A 21,937-nucleotide genomic window follows, 5' to 3' on the forward strand; every position below is an offset into this window, starting at 1 on the left:
AGCAATTAGCAGACAATTTATCTCTAAAATCCGATACCATGAAGCATCAGTAGGATTTTAGATTTACGTTAGAGCTAAAGACAGAGATGGAAGTGGTTCCAATCAAAACAATGGAGGAGGTACAAAAAGTTAATATCAGTCAGAATGATGAAAGTTGTTTCACCTTTATGGGAACGGAGATAAGTGCTGGGGCCAGACAAGATTTGGTAGATTTCTTAAGGACAAATAAAGATATTTCGCTTGGTCGATGGCAGATCTTCCAGGTATGGACCCTCTTATATGTTCTCATAAGTTGAATATGCGAGAAGGAGCAGTTCCTGTGCATCAGAAACATAGGAAGGTTCGGCTGATATATGCAGATTCGGTGCAAAATGAGATAAAAAAGATGTTGGAATGTGGAATCATCAAAGAAATCGATAACTCATAATGGGTGGGAAATATTGTTGTTATTCAAAAAAAGAATGGCAAGGTTAGGATCTGTGTGGATTTTACAGATGTTAACAAAGAATGTCCGAAAGATTATTATCTGATGCCCAGAATTGATGAATTGGTCAATAGAACAGCGGGTTTTGAATTGTTGAGTTTTTATGATGGGCATTCAGGATATTTTCAAGTTGTCATGACAGTTTTAGATCAGTTAAAAATAGCATTTGTTATGGAAGGAGGTATTTACTGTTTTGTTCGAATGCCATTTGGTCTAAAAAATGCTGGAGCAACATATCAGTGATTGGTGGAGAAAATGTTTAGGCATTTGATTAAACAGATTGTGGAAGTCTATATCGATGATATGGTAATTAAATCGAAAAAAGCGGAAGATCATGTTAAAGACCTCGATACAGTGTTTCGGATATTCAAACAATTTAATATGAAGCTCAACCCAGAGAAATGTACTTTCGATGTCAGTTCAGGATAATTTATGGGTATATAGTAACAAAAAGAGGAATAGATGTGAATCCCAACCAAATTCGAGCTATGCAGTAGATGCCTTCTCCGAGTACTAGGATGCATATACAAAAGCTAACAGGAAGAATTGTAGCTTTAAATAAGTTCATATCAAGAACTTCCGACCGATGGAAACATTTATTCAAATTGCTGAAGAAGAATACAAAGTTCATATGGGAAGAAGAGTGTGAAAAGGCTTTCTCAGATTTAAAGAAGTATCTCCAAGAAGTTCCAACTTTGATAAAGCCGGAGGAAGGTGACACTTTATTTTTATATTTAGCAGTATCGGATTTTGCTATTAGCTTGGTATTAGTAAAAGTGGAAAATGGGTCTGAGCGACCTGTTTATTTTTAATCTAAAACCATGTTGGAGGCTGAAACTCGATATTCGATGTTGGAGAAATACGCATTAGCTCTTCTTTATTCCACTCAAAGATTGAAGCCTTATTTTCAAGCTCATTCAGTCATTGTTATGACAAATCTTCCATTAAAGCATACTTTGGCCAAAACAGCCAAGTCAGGGAGAATGGTAAATTGGTCGGTTCTTATAGATGAATTTGGAATTAAGTATTGGAATAGGGTTTCAGAAAAGAGTCAAGTATTAGCGGATTTTCTAGCAAATTTTCCTACTGAAGATGAAAATTGGGATATCGAAGAAGGTAGTGGTTTACAGTTGAAAGAACCTGATGATGTGATGGATGAGGATTATCCATGGGCTGGTACAAATGGATGGAGACTTTTTGTCGATGGGTCATTAGGTCAAAAGGGATGTGGTATCGGAACGGTTATGATAACACCAGACAATCAGAGATTGGAATCAGCAGTTACCTTAGGATTCCACGCGTCTAATAACGAAGCAGAATATGAGGCATTGATTACAGGATTGAAAATGGCTACATTGTTAAATGTCAATGGATGAATTATCGGTATTCAGTGATTCTCAGCTAGTAGTAAGTCAAATCAATGGAGGATATGTTGCTAAATGCGATAATATGATTGATTATTTGAACTTCGTCAAAGAGAAGCTTCAGAATTTCAACAGAGTCAAAGTTCAGCACCTTGATCGAGGAGAAAACTGACATGCAGATGCTTTGGCATATGTCGCTGCTATGCTAGAAAATATAGAAGGACGTGTATTGCAAGTGGGTGTCCAGCAGAACCCAAGTATCGATATAAAACATCCTGAGATTATGGAGATAGATACGCTAGGGGAGTCATGGTTAAGCACTTATATTTTATTTTTATCCAAAGGTGAGTTATCCAAGGATAAAAATGAAGCTAGAAGAATAAAATCTGGAGCTGAAAGATATCTGCTAATAGAGGATGATTTGTATTGGAAAAATCCTGGGGGACTGCATTTGAAATGTATATCGGCGGCCGATGCTAATCAAATCATCGCAGAGATACATGAAGGGGAGTGCGGAAATTGATAAACGTAAAATGATAGTTTTACCTACGAATAAGCGATTAAACTCAACGCAAGTAAAACTAGAACTATTTTGTGTGCTAATTATCAAAGTTTTCTACACTCTTGATGCTATTGCACTAAGTGGAGTAGAAGATTCGTTCCACTCCTAGTTCTTTAGAATTCACGTTTACTAAGATTATCGGTTCTACCAAAGTTAATGAGAGTAATACATAAATTATACTACGATGGAAATTAGATTAACAAGATACGATAATTCAATCAAACTAATACTAAATTGATATTATGATAAGGAATTAGGGGGGTTTGATTCCACCTTAACTTGACTTAATTTACTAACGAAGAATCGTCGTAATCCGAGTTGAAATGCTTTCGAATAACAATTGGGTTTTCTAATCCCTAGTTGTTCATGGTAATCTCTACCAACTAACAACTAGCATGTGAAACAATCAAATCCATTCTCATGGTGAACTAATTGTTTTCTAGAATGGAATGGAAAATCACGAACTATTCTACGCTAATAAAAATCAAGCTTTATCAAGGCTTCTTCAACCCCCTCTAATGGAGGTTTTAGCCTTGAATTATTACGCTATCATTTCTCAAACAAGAACTCATAGAACAACCCATTATTGGTATAAATGATTAACTGATAAATCTAATTTGAACAACAATAGTAATGATTTCAATCGAATTAAACAAGAATTGAAACTAAATTAGCACTAAGATCATGAATACTAATTATCAATGAAGGCAAACTAATTCTAAATAAGAATTAAATCAAGGACTAAATGGAAATGAAAACTAATACTTTATTATAAAACTAAATATGATTCTAAAATAATAATCTACTTTGTTCTAAAACTAATTAATGGAATGTAAAAAACTAGTTCTAAAACAAGCTATTGAAACTAATTAATGGAGTCTAAAACTAGATCTAAAAATTATTGGCTAATGGCTACCTAAAAACTAGATGCTTAAGAGTTAAGTCTTGTGTCTTGAAATGGAGGAGACAAGATCCATTTTTTCATGCATGGGCTGAGGAGCCATGTTTTGGACCGAAAAATCGAGCCTAAAACCCAATTTCTTCAGTCCACATAGGCAGTTGGATTTTTATTCAACATACTTTTCTTCAACTTCTGCTCCTCTGATTTGGTTAAAGTTTGGACCATTGGAAAGATCTTTCCAAGACGGTCGTTTTGACATAAGGTAGGCCCAATTCCGAGGTCTGAGTCAAAAGATACGGTCTTTGGAAGTTCTGCTGACTTTTGTGTGCTGTTTCTGCCCGCGTTGACTTTGACTTTTCAGCTTTGACCGGGTTTTAAAAAGGCTTTTTCTCCTTGAATCTTGGTCTTTAATCACAAAACTTCTTAGCAACCAATCTTTGCTCCTTTATCTCGCAAAAGTGACATATTTCAGCACATAATTGACTCCAATGCCTAAAATACATAAAAGCACGTAATCAGCATTAACTCTTATTTATTACTCGCATAATTGGTCTAAAAGTATTATTATTAGGGGGTTAAAACTACAGTTTTGGGCTCTTATCAAACCACCCCCAAACAGCATTTTGCTTGTCCTCAAGCAAATATGAGAAATTAGAATAAATGACAAAAAATAGAGTTCTAACTACTCTTGTTTCGCCGAGTGCGATTGCATTGACCATATGCAACAAAGCCTTAAACCACTAAGAATTCTCTAGTGGACGAGTTATAGCCTTGTGAGAGTTTTCCAGTGAAAGTACTCACAAACTTCATATATATTACAACGACTAAGAAATAAAACTATTGTTTCTTTTTTTATGCTCCCAATTATCTATACATCTCACTAGCAATGAATACATAATAATCAAGTCGAAACCTACACTAATATATGCATAATAATCAATCATCTATGAATAAACATATATACAATGAGTAATACTATGAAATGCACTAGCAGGTCCGTTTCTGAAAACTCGAAATAACGTCCTTAAGTAGGTCCTCACATAAATGCCAAGACAAAAACCACTCTGATTTTTCTGCTAAAGTTTCGCTACTCCAGTGCGCAGTGGGCACACTTTACCTTACAATCTCAATGACACACAATAAAGCCGGGTTCGATCAAACACATCTGCCACTTGCTATCACACTAACCTATTCCTAATTGAGCTAGAGGTCTTTATTAGGTGTTGCGGGGATTTGGAGATGATTTAAGAAGGAAGGAAATGGATATTCAAAAAGGACAAGTCTGAGATAATAGAGTCTTCATATTATGTAACTAGAGAAAACCTTGTTCTTTACTTTTGCTTCTATACTTTGTTTCCATCCTTAGCCTTTTTATTTTGGCTTTTTGAATTCTTCTATTCTATTTTTGGAGTTTTTATTTTGTTTCTATTTTTATTTTTATTTTCTTTGGATGGAAACTTCTTTTCTTTTTCTTTTCTGAAGCAACTAGCTAATTTTTGTTTACACATGTTTTTCCTTTCTCTTTTTTTCACTCATCCTATTCTCAGACTCATTCTATAATGGGTAGGTTGATTTTTTGTTTTGTTTTGTTTTTGTAACAGAGTAAAGGATTTGCGGTTTATGAAAGGCTAAAGAAAGGTTCAAAGGGGCGACTAGCAGAAAATAATTCATAGGTTTGAATTTCTAGCTATATCGATCCAAAGAGGGCCTAAATTCTCGCTTAGGATATGGTATAGTGATCAAGCAAGTGGGCGTGTGATTTCTCTATCTGGATTTTACTTCTCCCTTGTGTCATTTCTCAAATGTTTCACTCATATAAGGCTTTAGGCTATATTCTCACAGATTTGTAGAATAAGTACTCTAGCCTAAATTTTAGAAACTTAATGCCAAAACAATCATAGATACTCATGTAATATATTTATAGATAGATGCAAAGATTATTACCTATATATTAACCTAAGTTTCTAAAAACTATTCTAATGCAAAAGCTAACGTGAGACTTCTAGATTATTAAGAGCATAGAGAAAGAAAACAATACCAATATTCCTAAGTGTATAGCATAAACTTTTTATTTATATTTTTGAAATTTTTAAATTTTTACTAGAAAACAAGTGCATATTATATAAATCTATATCCTATCAGATGCCTTAATTACACGTGTTTCTATGCCACCCCCAAATAAGAAGCATGCTTTGTTCTCAAAGTATTAAAATAAAAAAGGGTAGAAAAATACCATGGAAATGCATGAAATTCTGGAACATTTGCAAAACAAGGTTAAAACATACTAATATAGAAAAAGAAAAAACAGACGCAACTCTATATGAGTTCCACCCGTTATGTTGCAAAGCAAAGCGATAGCTTTGCAACATATCAGAGAATAGGATATTATCGGTTTTTTATTTGAAAGAGTGGTATGTCGATATGGTGTACCGTATGCCATCATATCGGATAATGGTCCTCAATTCATTGGAAGCAAGGTGAGAGATTTCCTAGAATCATATAAGATCAAACACTTTACATCGGCACCTTATTATGCTCAGGGGAATGGGCAAGCTGAAGCGACAAATAAGACTATTATGGATAATACCAAAAAGAAATTGGAGGATAAGAAAAGCTTATGGGTCGATGAGCTAAACAGTGTGCTATGGGCATACCGAACAACTCCAAGAGTAGCTACAGGAGAGTCGCCATTTACTCTAGCCTATGGGATGGAAGTAGTAACTCCAGCTGAGATGGTAGTATCTATATCCAGAACATTGCTTGTGGAAAAAGGGTTGAATGGACAAGGGATGCATACAGAGATCTTAAACTTAGAGGAAAAACTGGAGCAAGCAAGAATTCAGCTTGATTGCTACCATAGACAGCTAAGGAAAACTTTCAATAAGAAAGTCAGAGGAAGAAGTTTCCAAGAAGGCGACTTAGTATTGAAAGAAGTCACTCAAGCAACAAAAGAAAAGGGAGCTAGAAAATTATCAGCAAATTAGGAGGGGGCCTATATTGTGCACAAGGTGGGAATAAATGGAGCATATTATTTGAAGAATGTTGATGGTGATTTACTTCCAAAACCTCAGAATGTCAATAATTTGAAGGTATTTTATCAATAATGTTTCAATTTTATCAGAAGGATGAGCTATGTAGCAAGAATATTCATGATAATAAAAGTTTTGAATTCATAATGCAATGATGTTATAATATTGTGTATGAAAGTCCTGTTATCGGTAGAAATGTTGGTATCAGACATATTGTCAAAAAGTCCTGGTATCAGAAACAATGGAAGATACCAGGCACAAAAAGTCCTGTTATCGGCAGAAATATTGGTATCAAGCATATTGTCATAAAGTCATGGTATCATAAACAATGGCAGATACCAGGCACAAAAAGTCCTGTTATCGACATAAATGTTGGCATCAGGCATATCGTCAAAAGTCCTAGTATAAAAAACAATGGCAGATACTAGGCACATAAAGTCCTGTTATCGGCAGGAATGTTGGCACCAGGCATATTGTCAAAAAGTCCTGGTATCAGAAACAATGGCAGATACCAGACATATTGCCAAAAGTCCTAGTATCGATAGACGTATTGGTATCAGGCATATCGTCAAAAGTCCTGGTATCGATAGATGTATTGATACCAGGCACATCGTCAAAAGCCCTATCACCAACATATGTGTTGTTTTTAGGCACATAAAGTCCTGATATCAGCAGAAATGTTAGTATTAGGCATATTATCAAAAGTCCTGGTATCAAAAACAATGGCCGATACCAGGCATATAAAGTCCTGATATTAGCAGAAATGTTGATATTAGGCATATTGTCAAAAGTCTTGGTATCATAAACATTGGCCGATACCAGGCACATAAAGTGGATCATATCGGCAGCAAGGAGGAGGCGTAGATATCGTATTAATAATAAAGGTGCGTTGTTTCAATTGTTAATTTTGGCAACAATGGCATGTGTAATTGTAGTTATTCATAATTAGAAAGGTGCAATAATAATGTCAAAACATAAATGATGATAGTTGATTTTTAACAGTTGTGGTCAAAACATTGATACATAGCATAGACAGAAATGTAAAGTCAGTTTTCATTTTCATCATCATCTTCGTCTTCATCTTCATCATCATTTTCATCTTCATCCTCATCATCACCGTCGTCTCCATCAGTGGGAGATCCGTCATTATTATAGTCATAACAATAAGGATCTCGGAGCCATTCATCTTCTTCTTCTTCTTCATTTTCTTCATTTTCTTTTTCTTCTTCTTCTTCATCATCATCATCAGAGTACTCCGTGGTTGGGCAATCTGACTAGTTGAATCACTCTGGAAGAACCATAAGCAGGACAAGAGTGATAAGATAGGAGGAGAAAGGATGGATGTTTTTGTTTTTTACGTTGGTTATGTTCAGTAAGATAGTTTGTAAAAAGTAAGTTGAAGCATAATGTAAAAAAAATGGGTTTTTATATAAGTAGAAAGATGGTGAAAACGAGAAAAATAAATGGTATTAGCATGAAAACAAGAAAGATTAAGGGAGATTAGCAGGAAACGAGGAGTTGGTAAATAAAGTCAGTGGAAAAAGTAATTTTGTGGTTATCTGTGCAATAAATGTTTGGGAAGGAGTAAGCCATTTAATTGTTATTTAATAAGTTTAAATAGAGTTTTAATGCATGTTGGGGTTTGAATTAATTTGTTGATTTATGGTCATTTAATACAGGGGTTTAACCAAATCAAAATTTTCATTTTTCTGATGATATAAATTTAAGTATCGCCGATACTCTCTGTTGGTTGAGGGTATCAAAAATTTTATTTTTCTGATGATATAAATTTAAGTATCGCCGATACTCTCTGTTGGTTGAGGGTATCAAAAATTTTATTTTTCTGATGATATAAATTTAAGTATCACCGATACTCTTTGTTGGTTGAAGGTATCAAAATTTTCATTTTGCTGATGATATAAATTTAAGTATCGCCGATACTCTCTGTTGGTTGAGGGTATCAAAAATTTCATTTTTCTGATGATATAAGTTTAAGTATCGTTGATACTCTCTGTTGGTTGAGGGTATCAAAAATTTTATTTTTCTAATGATATAAATTTAAGTATCGCCGATATTTTCTGTTGGTTGAGGGTATCAAAAATTTCATTTTTCTGATGAAATAAGTTTAAGTATCGTCGATACTCTCTATTGGTTGAGGGTATCAAAATTTTCATTTTTTTGATGATATAAATTTAAGTATCGCCGATACTCTCTGTTGGTTGAGGGTGTCAAAAATTTCATTTTGCTGATGATATAAATTTAAGTATCGCCGATACTCTCTGTTGGTTGAGGGTATCAAAATTTTCATTTTTCTGATGATATAAGTTTAAGTATCGCCGATACTCTCTGTTGGTTGAGGGTATCAAAAATTTCATTTTTCTGATGATATAAATTTAAGTATCGCCAATATTTTTATGTTGGTTGAGGGTATAAAAAATTTCATTTTTCTGATGATATAAGTTTAAGTATTGCCGATACTCTCTGTTGGTTGAGGGTATCAAAATTTTCATTCTTCTGATGATATAAGTTTAAGTATCACCGATACTCTCTGTTGGTTGAGGGTATCAAAAATTTCATTTTTCTGATGATATAAGTTTAAGTATTGCCGATACTCTCTGTTGGTTGAGAGTATCAAAAATTTCATTTTGCTGATTATACAAGTCTTAGTATCGCCGATACTCTAGTTTTTTGTTGAGTATCGAAAATTTCATTTTCTGGTGGTAATTTAAGTATAGATGATACTCTCTTTTGAAGTGTCTGGTTACAATATATAAATATATGGATGGTACATTGCAAAAATGTTTCAGATTTCAAATTTCATAGGTATTAAAAGGTATTACAAGCAAAGATAGTACAAAAACAGTTAAGTAGAGAGAAGTTTGGCAAGGAAAAAAGGAAATAGTAACAAAATTGTATTACACATATGAGACAAAATTCAAGCAGGAGGGGTATTAAGCAGATCATCTATGTCGCTGAACTCAGTAGCAAGATGAGGGGTGGCATCAGCAGCAGGACAAGTAGTTGTGGTAGTTGCAGCAGCAGGAGTAGTGGGAGTTGTAGTTGGAAGATCCTCGGTAGGAGCATTATCGCTAAGAAGCCCATGCTCAGCAAGAATAGCAGGAGGAACATATGGTCTGAAGGCTTCACGCCGATCAGCAAGAGTGTTCAAAGATGTCATAACACCATTAAATTCATCATTGGCAGCTTCTGAAGCTTCTTTATACTTCGCTTCTATGATAGCAAAGTCTTCGGTGATTTTCTTCAGTTATTTTGCATGTTCTTTTTTCAGAATTTTCGTATGAGCTGCAATCTTTTGTTGAAGGGTTTGTTCAGCAGTTTCGACATTTTTTTTCAAGTCGCTTGTCAGTTGGCTGTTCTCTCGTTTCAAGTGAGTTACTTCTTGGTTTAGTTTGTCAACTTCCAACTGTTGACTATCAACTATTTTTTTCAACCGACCAATGGTACGGTCCTGCTGATAGTGAGAGTCAAATTGGGCTAGAGTAGCAACTTTAGCCTAAAAAAGGAACGAAAATGGATAAGCAGATAGAAATAGGAAATAAAGTAAAGGATATGTAGTCAAGAAAAGAGGATGAATACTTTTTCCATAGAATCACAGAAGGTTGTTAAGCGTTGTAAAGGAGATACAACGCACATAACAACCTTATCCTTTGGAAGAACACAGCTGGAAGACAGAGACACGCCTAAATCTTCAGAAGGATCATCACCAAAAAGCGAGGCGGTTAAAGGAATATAGTTGTTATCGCATAGAGGAAATACAGGCTTGAAAAGTTCAGCGGTATCAGAAGGAAGTGATTCGAGTGTTTGTCCTTCAGCAAGCCCACTCTCCCCCCAGGTGTGTTTGCGTTTCTTCGAACTAGAGTGAGTATGGGTATCTAGCAAGGAAGTATGAGATGTGTCTTTAGGAGGAGCATTCTGCTTATCTCTGGAAGAAGAGGTCAGAATATCTGAGGATGAGTAGGATGCTTGGCTTGTGGAGCTTTGGCCGATGTAGTGTATGTCAACAGCTTTCTCTTTTCCTTTTGAAGGAAATTAGCAACTAACATTTGGGTTCGCTGACAATCGAGGGACCAAATCTGTATACAATAAACGATGTTGGTCAAATATATTTTGTAAAAGCGGATACTCATAAAAGTTAGGAACTTCTTTTTAATTTGGAGAAAAAGATTTGGAGTCATGGTAAGATTGTTATCTAAGTAATCGAAGAAACTTTGGGGAAAACTATGTGGGAGTTCATGCAAAGCAAAGGAAGACATAAGAAAAGAAGGATCGTTTAAAGTGTTAGAGGAGATTGAGTGGGAATTGGCGACTGACCCATTTTATGAAGATCCCGAATTTGAAGAACATAAAGAGGTGCCCGATAATTTTTTATATCGGGAAGAGCAACAGTAAGGCGAGGGTTCCCTTCTTTGTTAGTCCCAGTTCTAATATCGATTTCTTCATCAATTCCTTCTAATAGTTTAAACACTCTGTTAGATTTCCCACGAGCTTTTTCAAAATGAGGGAGGAGTACTAAAAATATACAGAAAGGCTGGGGTCAGAGTGGGACTCCGATATATATAATTATCGAAGTTAAGTCAAAAGGAGGGTATACCTGAAGAATTGAAGACTTGATGCTTCAAAGGAGGTTTTGCTGGAGGATCGGCACTTTTCCAGTCACCTAAAACAATGATGGGATACTTGGTCCATTCCTTGTCACTTTTTCGGTTTTTACGGATAATACCCTTGATGTTTGATTTGTTGTGCTTTCTAGGGTAAAAATATCCAGGAAGTTTTTCACTGAATTTATAGTGCTTAAGGATATCGGATAGTCTGATTCTATCGGTTTCATGCTTTTCTAGGGAAAAGTGGCTATTGTAGTAATTGCAGATAAACATTAACCTCCAGAAATTCCCCATTCCTTGACCAAGGGAAATGTTCAGATGGTTTAATACTTCGCGATCGAGATTGGTCAGAGGAAATCTCAATCCAGCGGCGAGTTGACCAACAGTGATAATGATTGCTCGTCTCATACCACTTTGACATTTGGTGAAAGTCCGAGTACCAGCATAGTGTTGCAGATAAAGGGAAGTGGGAATTTGATAAGCAGTCTGAACTAACATCAGATTGGGTCTTTTGATGAAGAAATGGCTAAGTCCATGCTTCCATTGACTTGTATCTTCAACAGTATTGCACTCAGATTCTAAGGCGGTGGTTTCAAAAGGATAACAAGGGATCCCTTCTACAACATAAGACAGATCCCAAGAAGTTTGGGGTCGATAGCACTTCGAAGAAATAGAGGCGAGATTATGACTATACAGTCACTACTAAGACTATCGTCAAAAGGGTATCTTCACTAGCCATTGGGAGGACTATAAACAAAGGGGCGAGGACAAATGTATTTTTAGTATAGTCAATTTAATATATATATCATATTATCAGTAATAGAGTTATCAGATTATCGGAAATTGCGATATAAATAGTGTTATTTCGCAAAGTTCGATATACAGACATAAACAATGAATATATTCGGTGGGCAAAACAGTATGGTGAAGGATATCTAACTCGAAAGTTTTAAAAGGGTAAGGACATAAGCTTTTAAAGAGTATCAAACATTTTATAGTGTTGTGTACAATAGTATAAATATAAACATATTCAAGCTTACGACATTCAAATTTTAACAATCTCTAAAAAACCCTAGCGATAATTATGAGGGTGTGATTTATACTTGCGTGAGTTATAGCAAGATATGGCATAGCAAAACTAACAAAATGCAGGAAGTTACAAACATACCTGTAAGAGTTGGATTTTTGTCTAAGAATTGGAAGGCAAGAATGCAGCAAAGAAAATTGTTTTCTGGAAGATATGCAGTGTATTGGAGAAGCTGGAAGTTGTGGGAAAGCTGAACAGTTGGTTTTAAATTTTTGCCTAATAATATGGACCGGGTTGATATTTGGACCCAAAGTGATATAACCGCTTCTCGAAAAATTGAAATTGTTAAGTAAATTTCAAAGTTTCGAGAGGGGGCGATGTAGTGGACAAATATCGTGCCTAAAAGCATTATATCTGATATTTCAAAACTTGAAACATTGACATAAAGGTCAATGTTTCAATATATTTTGGAGTTATGTTTAAACATTTGCAGGGATTGAGCGGGAAAGAGGAGCAAGACAAGGGACACGTGTCAAAGATTGATTGGGTCTAAGCCAAATCAGGGCACTATATAAAGACCGGAAGAACATCAGAAGAGGATTCATTCATGATTAGGAAAAATCATTACAAAGAGGAGAGAGAAAGAGAGAGAGAAACAAAGAGAGGTTGTAAACTGTTATTGAAAATCAATAAACATAGATTCAACTCATCTTCTTCCTTAATTATGTTTTAGACATTTATTTTAATTGTGTGATCTTAGAGCATAAGAGAGAAAGGGTTCTTAGATATCACACTACTAGAAGAATATTTGGTTTTCGCATATGGGGTACCAACCCACCGAATTGCAAGGGGCGGCTATGAGATCTAATGGGCCCTGTGCAAAATGGAAAACATTGATAATTATAGCTGTTTTTTTCTACAAAGTAGGAGGGTATATCTAAATATGATTAGCTTCCTATTTTATCATAAAAGTTGGCACTCACTTATTGGCTCATTTGGTTGAATTCCTAATTAGATAAAGCTAAAACACGAAAGTAGATAAATAAATCACAGTTAGTTGTTGTTGTTTTTTTAAAAAAACTTCTCATAAATTCATTTTCCATGTGTCATTATGGTTCTTGCTTGGTGTGATTCGGTTTGAGTAACGGATCCTGACGTGTAAGGTAGGGAATTGAACTCGACCTGAATATGTCGGGTTCAGATACATTTCGATCTCTAACCATATTTAAATTCGGGTTGGATACGGATAATTCAGGTTCAGATTTGGATTCGGATACATGTTTTGGGTAATTTTACACATTTCTTTAGTGTTATCCGATCGGGTTTATTGTTCGGATACTATGAAAAAATTCAAATTCGAATTCAAATACCGTTCCCTACCCTACTGACGTGATATATCTTCGTAACGAAAATGGAATGGAAACATGAGTTGGTTTTTTACAATATCTTGGCCCTTTATAACATGGGGCCTTGTGCGGTTTAAGGTTCAATTTCTTGATAAAAATATGAAATTTCTTAAAGAAAGTGCCTTTAATTTTGCATTTATGTTTATATTGTTGATAAGAATTGAATCTGACCCGAATATGTCTGGTTCGGATACATTTCTCTAACCGTATTTAAATTTGGGTCGGATATGGATAATTCGGGTTCGGATTCGGATACATATTTTGGGTAATTTTACACATTTCTAGTGTTACCCGATTAGGTTTATTGTTCGGATACTATGAAAAAATTCGAATTCGAATTCGCATATTGGTATATCCAAAAAATAAGCCAAAATGCCAAATTTCCAATTTTAATTATAGTCTAGGTCAGCTTGGTTTTGAAACCATTGATAAGGACATTTTTTGGCTTATAAGTTATAACTACTAAAAAAACTAGATTTCACGTTTTAATTATTAATAAGGACAGACTCGACTTTTTAATTTTTTACTCTTTCCAATTTTACCCTTCTATGTTTGGTGTATGTATTGACGTCTGTGCATACTTCGCATACCAAGAGGTGGTATGCACCGACACTTGTGCATACTATTTTCTTTGTGATGTTTGGTATGCACAGAAGTTTGTGCATACCAAGCATACCAAGAGGTGGTATGCACTGACACCTGTGCATACCATTTTCCTTGTGATGTTTGGTATGCACAGATGTCTGTGCATACCTCGCATACCAAGAGGTGGTATACACTAACACTTGTGCATACTATTTTCTTTGTGATGTTTGGTATACACTGACACCTGTGTATACTAGGGTACTATTATCTTTTTTGGACAAAAGTCAACTATTGTCTTTGAGAGTGTTTTTGAAATGAGAGTGGGTTTTTCAGTTCGTTATTTCGGAATTTTGCCCTTTTCAGTTTTGTCCCCTATGCATATCTGACCCGAACCATTCTCTACCCTACTGACGTGATACATCTTCATAATGAAAATGGAATGGAAATATGAGTTGGCTTTTTACAGTATCTGGGGCCCTTTATAACATGGGGCCTTGTGCGGCTTAGGGTTCAATTCCTTGATGAAAACATGGACCAAAATATCGCCGATATATCCGATATATCGCCGATATATATTGGTATTTTGGTACACCGACATCGATATTTCCGACATATATCCACCGAATATAGAACTTTTTTTTTCCCGATATATATCGGAATTTCCGATATGAAACTTTATATCGCCGATATAATCGATATTTCCGATATAATCGATATATATCGGTTGACTTTTTGACCATTTTAAAATATAAATCCGATATTTCCAATATATTTCCGATATATATCCGATATTTCCGATATTTTAAATAGTTTGAACTGGTTACTAAAAAAATGGATATATCCGAAATATCCGATATATATCGGTTTTTGGGTACACCGATATATTGATCGATATCGATATTTTGGGCCTTGGATGAAAATATGAAATTCTTAAAGAAAGTGACTTTAATTTTGCATTTCTGTTTATATTGTTGACAGGCAATGAAAATACAATGAAAGACAGAAAAGTTTCCTTTAGTTATAGCTAGGTTTATCGATTCCAAAGCAATCCAAAAAGATTTGTGAGGATACATTATTTCCCAAAGGATTCATAATACCTTGGCAAACATTCTTTAGGTTTCTGAAACACTGTGTTTTACTTCTGAGAGTTTTCCTCTTTCATTTTTCAATTTGCACGTAGCGATTTTTTTTGAAAGGTAGCATTACTATATAGTATGAGTGCACGACTAGGCTATGTTTGATAGGAGCTATGACAAATGCAAATTTTGTCACCATTTGCCACTAACAAATTTGCAATGTGACAATTGAAAATAACTTGTGGCAAATTTAAGTTTGATGATACTGTGGTAAATATCATTTGCCCTGATTTGCAACCGTTTGCTACTGTTTGATTGTCCAAATTTGACACGGCAAATATTTCATTTTTTTTCATTTTTTGTGCTTTTAAAATATTTAAGATTTAAAAATGATAGCTACTCTTATTTGTAAATTTATTTTATTTGTATATGGTTTCACCTATATCACACTAAAAAAAAGTATAAAGACTTGCCACAAAAACATAAAATGTACCAAAATCTGGTTCAATTTGGTTAAAGGCTACATTTGATGATTCGGTCCCTCCAGTGTATGTCTTGTGTGGCATGTTCAAGACACGAATCTAGCTATGCATGTTAGAAGGCATATATCTAAAGCACTTGAGCGTAACTATCAATAAATATATTGGATAATGTTGACATTGTTCACCCATTAGTGTTTCATGTTAGTTTTAGGAGAAGTTTTGAGATCCATATGATAAGGATGAGATCTGGATAAAGATGAGTCCTCAAGAAACGGATTGATGTTCTTGGAGCATCTCGGTGAAGAGGAGTCCAACAATTTTTGAGGTTATATATGTACTAGTAGCAGGAGTTGACAGCAAGAAAGGTCATTCCTTATTGTGACTTGTATCCGATGCAGCTGAGATAGATAGCAGTGCCTTACAGTGGCAGCAAATGGTATCACAAGTAAAATAGATTCAAGCAATATATATTTAATTCACAGGAGTGATTTAGTCTACTGAATGGATCTTGTAATCAGTTCGATAACCTTAATAATTATAACCGAAAAAGTTTACAAATGGGTGATTACTAAAGAAGTACAAATAACTAGCTAGTGTAACAATGAAGAACAGAATAGAGAGCTCAAAACTATTTCCTTTTTAAGCAAATGGGAGTGAACGTGAAGTTTCATGGTGTACAGTACAGTCTTGTTGGAGTGGAACAAGATCAGTTCTCAACTCCCTTTCAACAAAACAAACACCATACATTACAAATGGATACATGTGAACTATATATGTACAGATTCCCGAGCAGTAAACAACACAAAAAATTGCAAAAAAGTATCGTTAACTCACATTACACTTGTTCCGTATTTCCACATAACGGAGAAACAAAAGCAGCATGGTTCTTAAGAGGATCCAAGTTCAAAGTAGACAAACCTTGGATGCTCTTCAAATTCCCCTTTGCTCCATGAGAATATGAAATAAGAGACAACGCCACCTTCGTGTGCCCAGCTTCTATTGCACAATGCAGTGATGTATACCCCAAATTATCAACAAGATCAACTTGAACTCCATGACTAAGTAAGGCTTTCACACTTTCAATCCGATCGACCTTTGAATGCAACTCGGTGAAGAGGAGTCCAACAATTTTGATCTCTCCCGTTCACCTTCATCCCTTGAGCTATACAACTCTTTATCGCATTCACATCATCCAGACTCGATGCTCGATGTAAAACATCCCCCACGTGAAGCAAATCAAGTAAATGTGATTCCTCCTTCCCACCATATAAGGCGTCTTCCCATCTTTATTAATTGCTTATTTAGAATACAAACAACACTCCAACAAAAACTCCACACACTCATGCCCTTCAGCCGCCGCATAATGAAGTGGAGTCAATCCATTATAATCAACACAATCAAGATCCCCATTCATCTCAATATAAAACCTTAACGCCTCAACATTCCCATTAACCGCCTATACATGAATCGACATCCTACCAACAGAATCAACTGAATTAACTAACTTAACAGAATCTCCATTTTCACACAAAAACCTCCAATAAATCAATTCTATTCATTTCTGCAGCATTATGTAAAAACAAGTCACCCCAATCATCCACACGACAACCCGAATCAAATAAAGCCTTAACAACATCAATATTACCTGAATTAACTGCAAATGATAACATTGACCCCCCATCAGAATCCCTCTCATTAACATCACCACCTGCATCAATCAAAGCAGAAACAAAGCTAGAACATCCACTAACAACAACACTCCTCAGTAAACTACTAATTTCCAACTGGGTACATCCAGAAAACTAATTTCAATAGTCTTAAATTGTCAGCATCAAAACATGACCAAATTGTATCTGTATGGACAATGAAGACGAGTAGTTGAATTAAAATGGCAAAGCTATGATCTTTACCAAATTTCCTCAAGTACACCACTTAAAGCCCGACTCCAAGAACACAATCAATCTGTTTAAAGACCACCAAAATTCTGAAACCCATGTGAGAGAAGTTCCGCCTCTTGGATTGATCGGCAATTCAAATTTGCACCAGAAATTACAACGAAAGTATTACTCCGCTACTAAAGACCCAATTTCACAGTCCCAACTAAAGGAACTGCTTAACTAGATATCAAAATCAACATGCAATTAGTCAGACGAGCTTAGTATACCAGAGAGTTCTTTACCGTTTTCACAAAGGCAGAGAGAGATGTTTTTGGGTTTTTGTTTTCTTCTTTTTGGGTTGGTGGCAAATCTGTGTAAATTTGTTGTGGCAAAATTTACTCTTCTCAACTCCTCCAGAGAAAATTTTGGCACCAAAATCATGGCAAATCACAACTTGTGACAAATCCAAAAAAAATTTGTCATGGGTCAATGAATAGTGTCATTTATTTACATTTGCAATCACAGCCTAATTATAGACACAAACTCTACCAGGAAAAGTGTTTACACCATACACAAGAACAAATAGTAATTCCTTGGTCCCCAAGCTACAATTAGGTCGTACGACGTAATAAAGAGTAGTCAAGCTACTTTTCAGTTACAGAGGTAAATTTTGTATACCAAAAACAATCCCACCGCCTTAAAAACCTCATATCTTTCTATATTTAAAAAGCCCTTCACACCTTTCATTCCTCAACTACTCCTCCCAATCAAAATTATTTCGACGAACAAGATGACGGAATTCAGACCAACAGTGTATTTTCCGGTAGTATTTTTCGATGGGGAGTGTGAAATTGATATCGGTAATATCGGAATATACTCCACACTTGATTTCAACAAACTCCAATCGATTCTTTCTCAGAAAATCGGTATTTCTCCTCATCAACTCACTGTTTCATTAGTTTACCGGAAGAAATTGACTACTCGGAAGATTCAGATTAACGACAAGGTAAATCTCGGAGCTTTAGTTCAAGGACAACAACAGTTTAGAGATTGTTATTTTCTTGCTTCACTCAAACAATCAAGAAAAGGTGATTATTGCACATCACCACCACAAGTCCAAAATCTTCAAAACAGATTTTCAATTGACCCACCACAGAAACTTCTTCTACGTCGCGATTCTCCGGTTCAGCCCCAGCAACAAAATTTGTATGGAAATCTTGGTTTGAATATAGGGTATCGAGATTACGAGAATGAGTTGCAGTTGCAGAAAGAAAATTATCTTATGTCGCTTAATTCGTATCCGTATACAAAGGCTGAGGATTTATACGAGTATAAATACGGTAGAGAGCGTAGTTTTAGAAGTACTTCTACGGCAATGTGTGAAGTGTGTATGAATGCAAAAGGCAGAGGGCCAGTTCCGTTTCATTTGTGTGTTTATGATCCACCGATAACTGCAGGGTGGTTTCGTTCGCCAGCTGGACCAATCGCGAGGCCATCTAAGGGTTCTCATTGATTTGGGTGTTATACTCAGTTTTTGTGACCTGTGAATATACTGAAGAGGATGGAGAATATGCCAGAGTAGTGGTGGAAGGTGAAAATTTTTGGGTTTACATTTTTTTTTTTTGGTATACCGTATAGGGAAGAAATGGGATAATAATGTGTCCCTGTACTGTATACGGTATACAATACGACTTTTGTGTCTTCAAAGAGTATAGGATTATAGTTGTTATAATTGTAGTAGTGTTATTAGGGTGGGTAAAAGTCTCATTCTATGAAGTAAATTTTAGAGATAGGAAGGATTTGTAATTGATGGGGAAAGAATGAATTGCAATTTTTATTATCAAATTCATAGTAGATGAAAATGATTGTTTTCTTATAGTTCTTAATTTTCTTTACCAATTCTCTTTTCTTCTTAATCTTGTGATTAATTTCCTATGGTTATTAAGCTTGTCTAGTATTGCCTATTTGGTTCATGTAGACCATTCTAGATTTCCATGGAATGATAGTGATTTGATTCGATCATTCAGTAGAGCACGGAATTTTTTTGTCCAGTAAGTTTGATAACGATGTTCATGACTTTGAGATGAACACTCTGTACATTGAGTAACCACAGATATTTTTGTAAACTCCACTCACAACATTTCGACTGTACGTGGTTGTGATTTGTTACTGTTATTACTAATTTTATTTTTTATAGTACAACATTATAAGCCCACATCCTCTGAATGAATTTTCACTACAACCATCGTGTTAATTTAGATTCTAGGATTCATTCCATAGTAACTACTACATGTCATACAAGATACAACAGACTGGTTCAGGGCCTAAGTTCACTGCACAAAAAAAACTTCCAAAAGTTGTATATGCATTTGAAGATTGTGACTATGATTCTGGGAGGTACCTCCTAGCTCATTGATTCACCAACAGCGTAGTCTATATCCACTCCATTCCACGGGTTAGACACTTAGACTTTCTTTTTCATCATGTGCATTGGATTGTATGGAGCTTCATCCTTCACGTAACATTTGATCTGTATATAGGATCCTTATGAATAACTGTGGAGTGGAGGTAACTATTGGAGTTTAGCCTTGCATCATCACGGAGTTGTCCTAGATCCTGGATATGGAGGAATGCTCGATCTCTTGCATTTTGTCGAAGTTGTACTGGAAAACTCACACCTTTTAGTCTTGAACCAAGTTTATGCCTGGGCGCACAGGTCGTGAAAAATAGGAATACTAAGCATGATGATATGTACTTGACCAACATTCATATGAAGTGGTATCAAGATGATAACTTTAAGCCCTTTCAGCCATAGTTTATAATCTCGACGCTGACATAGTTCAAGCCTTTAAGGAGACGGACGACTGAGACAACCGTCTCGGTGAAAGAACTCCCCAAAGTGTTTCAGAAGACACTGGCTCTGACATTCACTCTGGTGGAGGTTTGGTTGTGTGTGTGTGTTGGGGGGATGGGAATGGGACACACATTTATGTCAAAAATCGAAACTAGAACTAGGACGGTGTATGGTTGAAGGACTTGATGCTGCCTGTGGATCTTGGCAAATTTTTGATGAACCTCAAGTTCTCAACTTGACTCGGGCAATTAAAATGCCAAAAATGTACAGCCTGTATTGCAGTTCCTAGATTTGTGCACTACAGAAGTTCACAAGAATATGATGCTTTCTACTTTCTAGGGCATTTGATTCCGTAAGTGTTATTATAATGACGGGAATATCATCCACTAACACTGATTAGCAGCCAATATCCCAAAAAACGAGGTTTCACACTTTCATCACCTCAAAAATTAAAGAAGCGTCCCCCATGTAGGCTACATAAACTCTGGCAGCCTTGCCCCCGACCATAGCTAGTAAATTCGTGGACGGCAAAAGTTTGATAGGTCAATTATTCGCCTAAGATTCGAAATTTTCAACAATAATACTTTTAAATATTCGGTCCAATAAAACGCTAACGGTAAAAATACGATATACGTGTTTTAAACGGGTATAATACGAATATATTTCTTTAAAATTTGGCTATATATTTTACATTTAAAATTTTGATATATAAGTATATAACGTTTTTATTTTTATTTTTACAATTTTATTCATGAAAAAAATAATACAAATGTCATTTTACTTTCCAAACCTTATAATTCGTGAATAATTCGGCAATTATAAGCCCGACCCAACCAATTTGCGAATTAAACCGTATCATTCAAAAATTCGCCGAATTAATTATTCGTTTTATTCGCCAAACCTTATAATTCGCGAATAATTCGTGAATAATTCGGCGAATTACTAGCTATGCCCCCGACTACACATGCAAATATAGTTTACCAGTACTTGAAGCTCTGCGGGTAAAAAAAGAAAAACCAACTGACGCATCAAGTAATTATCTATCGATGTTCTGTTCTAAATCTGCTAGAGGAGAACCAAGAAAATAGTTCAAATGTATAAAGAATGTGAAACAAATAACCTCTAATTCGCAATGCTGCTTCATTTTATGTGCTTGTCCCATCCGGATCTTAAAGCTTTCATCTCTTCAACATTGTAAGTACCCTCCATTCTGCACTACAGTACACGTGTCCATACACCAGGTCGTTCTCCATCAATTCGTACCACTCTATCAGAACATACCAACAACCCGAACCCAGGTCGTCCCCAGCATCAGTTCCAGCCATATATGGAAGCAAATCATCTAGCGCAATCCTGGAGCTCAGTCAACTCAACAATCAAAGAGTCATTTATTTTATAATATCAGAGTAATGACGAATCATCAAGATAGCACACAAGGTGGATCTACACTTCATAACGGCCTGGAGCAAATAAGGAAAGTCAACTCAAACATCTATAAATAGAGAGAGATGAACTACGTAAGATTTGATTCGAGTTTACCCCAAGAAACTTGATACGTAGGCAACTCTTATCCCAAGAAGAGTGCAGCCATTTTCTATCATGCAAATCATCAGGTCGTTGTCCAGTAAACACCAAACCTCTACATTGGCGCCATCTGCCGGTTTGTTT

The 21,937-nt window shown here is 35.6% G+C and overlaps 3 protein-coding genes and 1 pseudogene across 3 annotated transcripts; 3 read left to right on the plus strand and 1 right to left on the minus strand.

The window, feature by feature from the left end:
* The first annotated feature begins 1,305 nt into the window (after positions 1-1,305).
* On the plus strand, positions 1,306-1,860 carry LOC147486235 (uncharacterized). The gene has a single exon (XM_086573685.1). It carries the CDS (start codon positions 1,306-1,308, stop codon positions 1,858-1,860), a length of 555 nt encoding a protein of 184 aa, XP_086429811.1.
* A 4,027-nt stretch (positions 1,861-5,887) lies between these two features.
* Positions 5,888-6,295, plus strand: LOC147486236 (uncharacterized). Its single transcript, XM_086573687.1, has one exon. The coding sequence runs from the start codon at positions 5,888-5,890 to the stop codon at positions 6,293-6,295; it is 408 nt and encodes a 135-aa protein (XP_086429813.1).
* Positions 6,296-16,297: 10,002 nt separating this feature from the next.
* On the minus strand, positions 16,298-18,162 carry LOC147486237 (protein VAPYRIN-LIKE-like; annotated as a pseudogene).
* On the plus strand, positions 16,371-19,260 carry LOC147486238 (uncharacterized). Its single transcript, XM_086573284.1, has one exon. It carries the CDS (start codon positions 18,206-18,208, stop codon positions 18,926-18,928), a length of 723 nt encoding a protein of 240 aa, XP_086429410.1. The 5' UTR covers positions 16,371-18,205; the 3' UTR covers positions 18,929-19,260.
* The last annotated feature ends 2,677 nt before the right edge of the window (positions 19,261-21,937 follow it).

Source organism: Coptis chinensis, chromosome 7, assembly GCF_015680905.1.
Source record: "Coptis chinensis isolate HL-2020 chromosome 7, ASM1568090v1, whole genome shotgun sequence".
Lineage (NCBI taxonomy): Eukaryota > Viridiplantae > Streptophyta > Magnoliopsida > Ranunculales > Ranunculaceae > Coptis > Coptis chinensis.

Excerpts from the sequence above, each read along its gene's own strand:
- LOC147486235 (XM_086573685.1), top strand. The coding sequence starts at position 1,306 with ATGTTGGAGGCTGAAACTCGATATTCGATGTTGGAGAAATACGCATTA.
- LOC147486236 (XM_086573687.1), top strand. The coding sequence starts at position 5,888 with ATGGATAATACCAAAAAGAAATTGGAGGATAAGAAAAGCTTATGGGTC.
- LOC147486238 (XM_086573284.1), top strand. The coding sequence starts at position 18,206 with ATGACGGAATTCAGACCAACAGTGTATTTTCCGGTAGTATTTTTCGAT.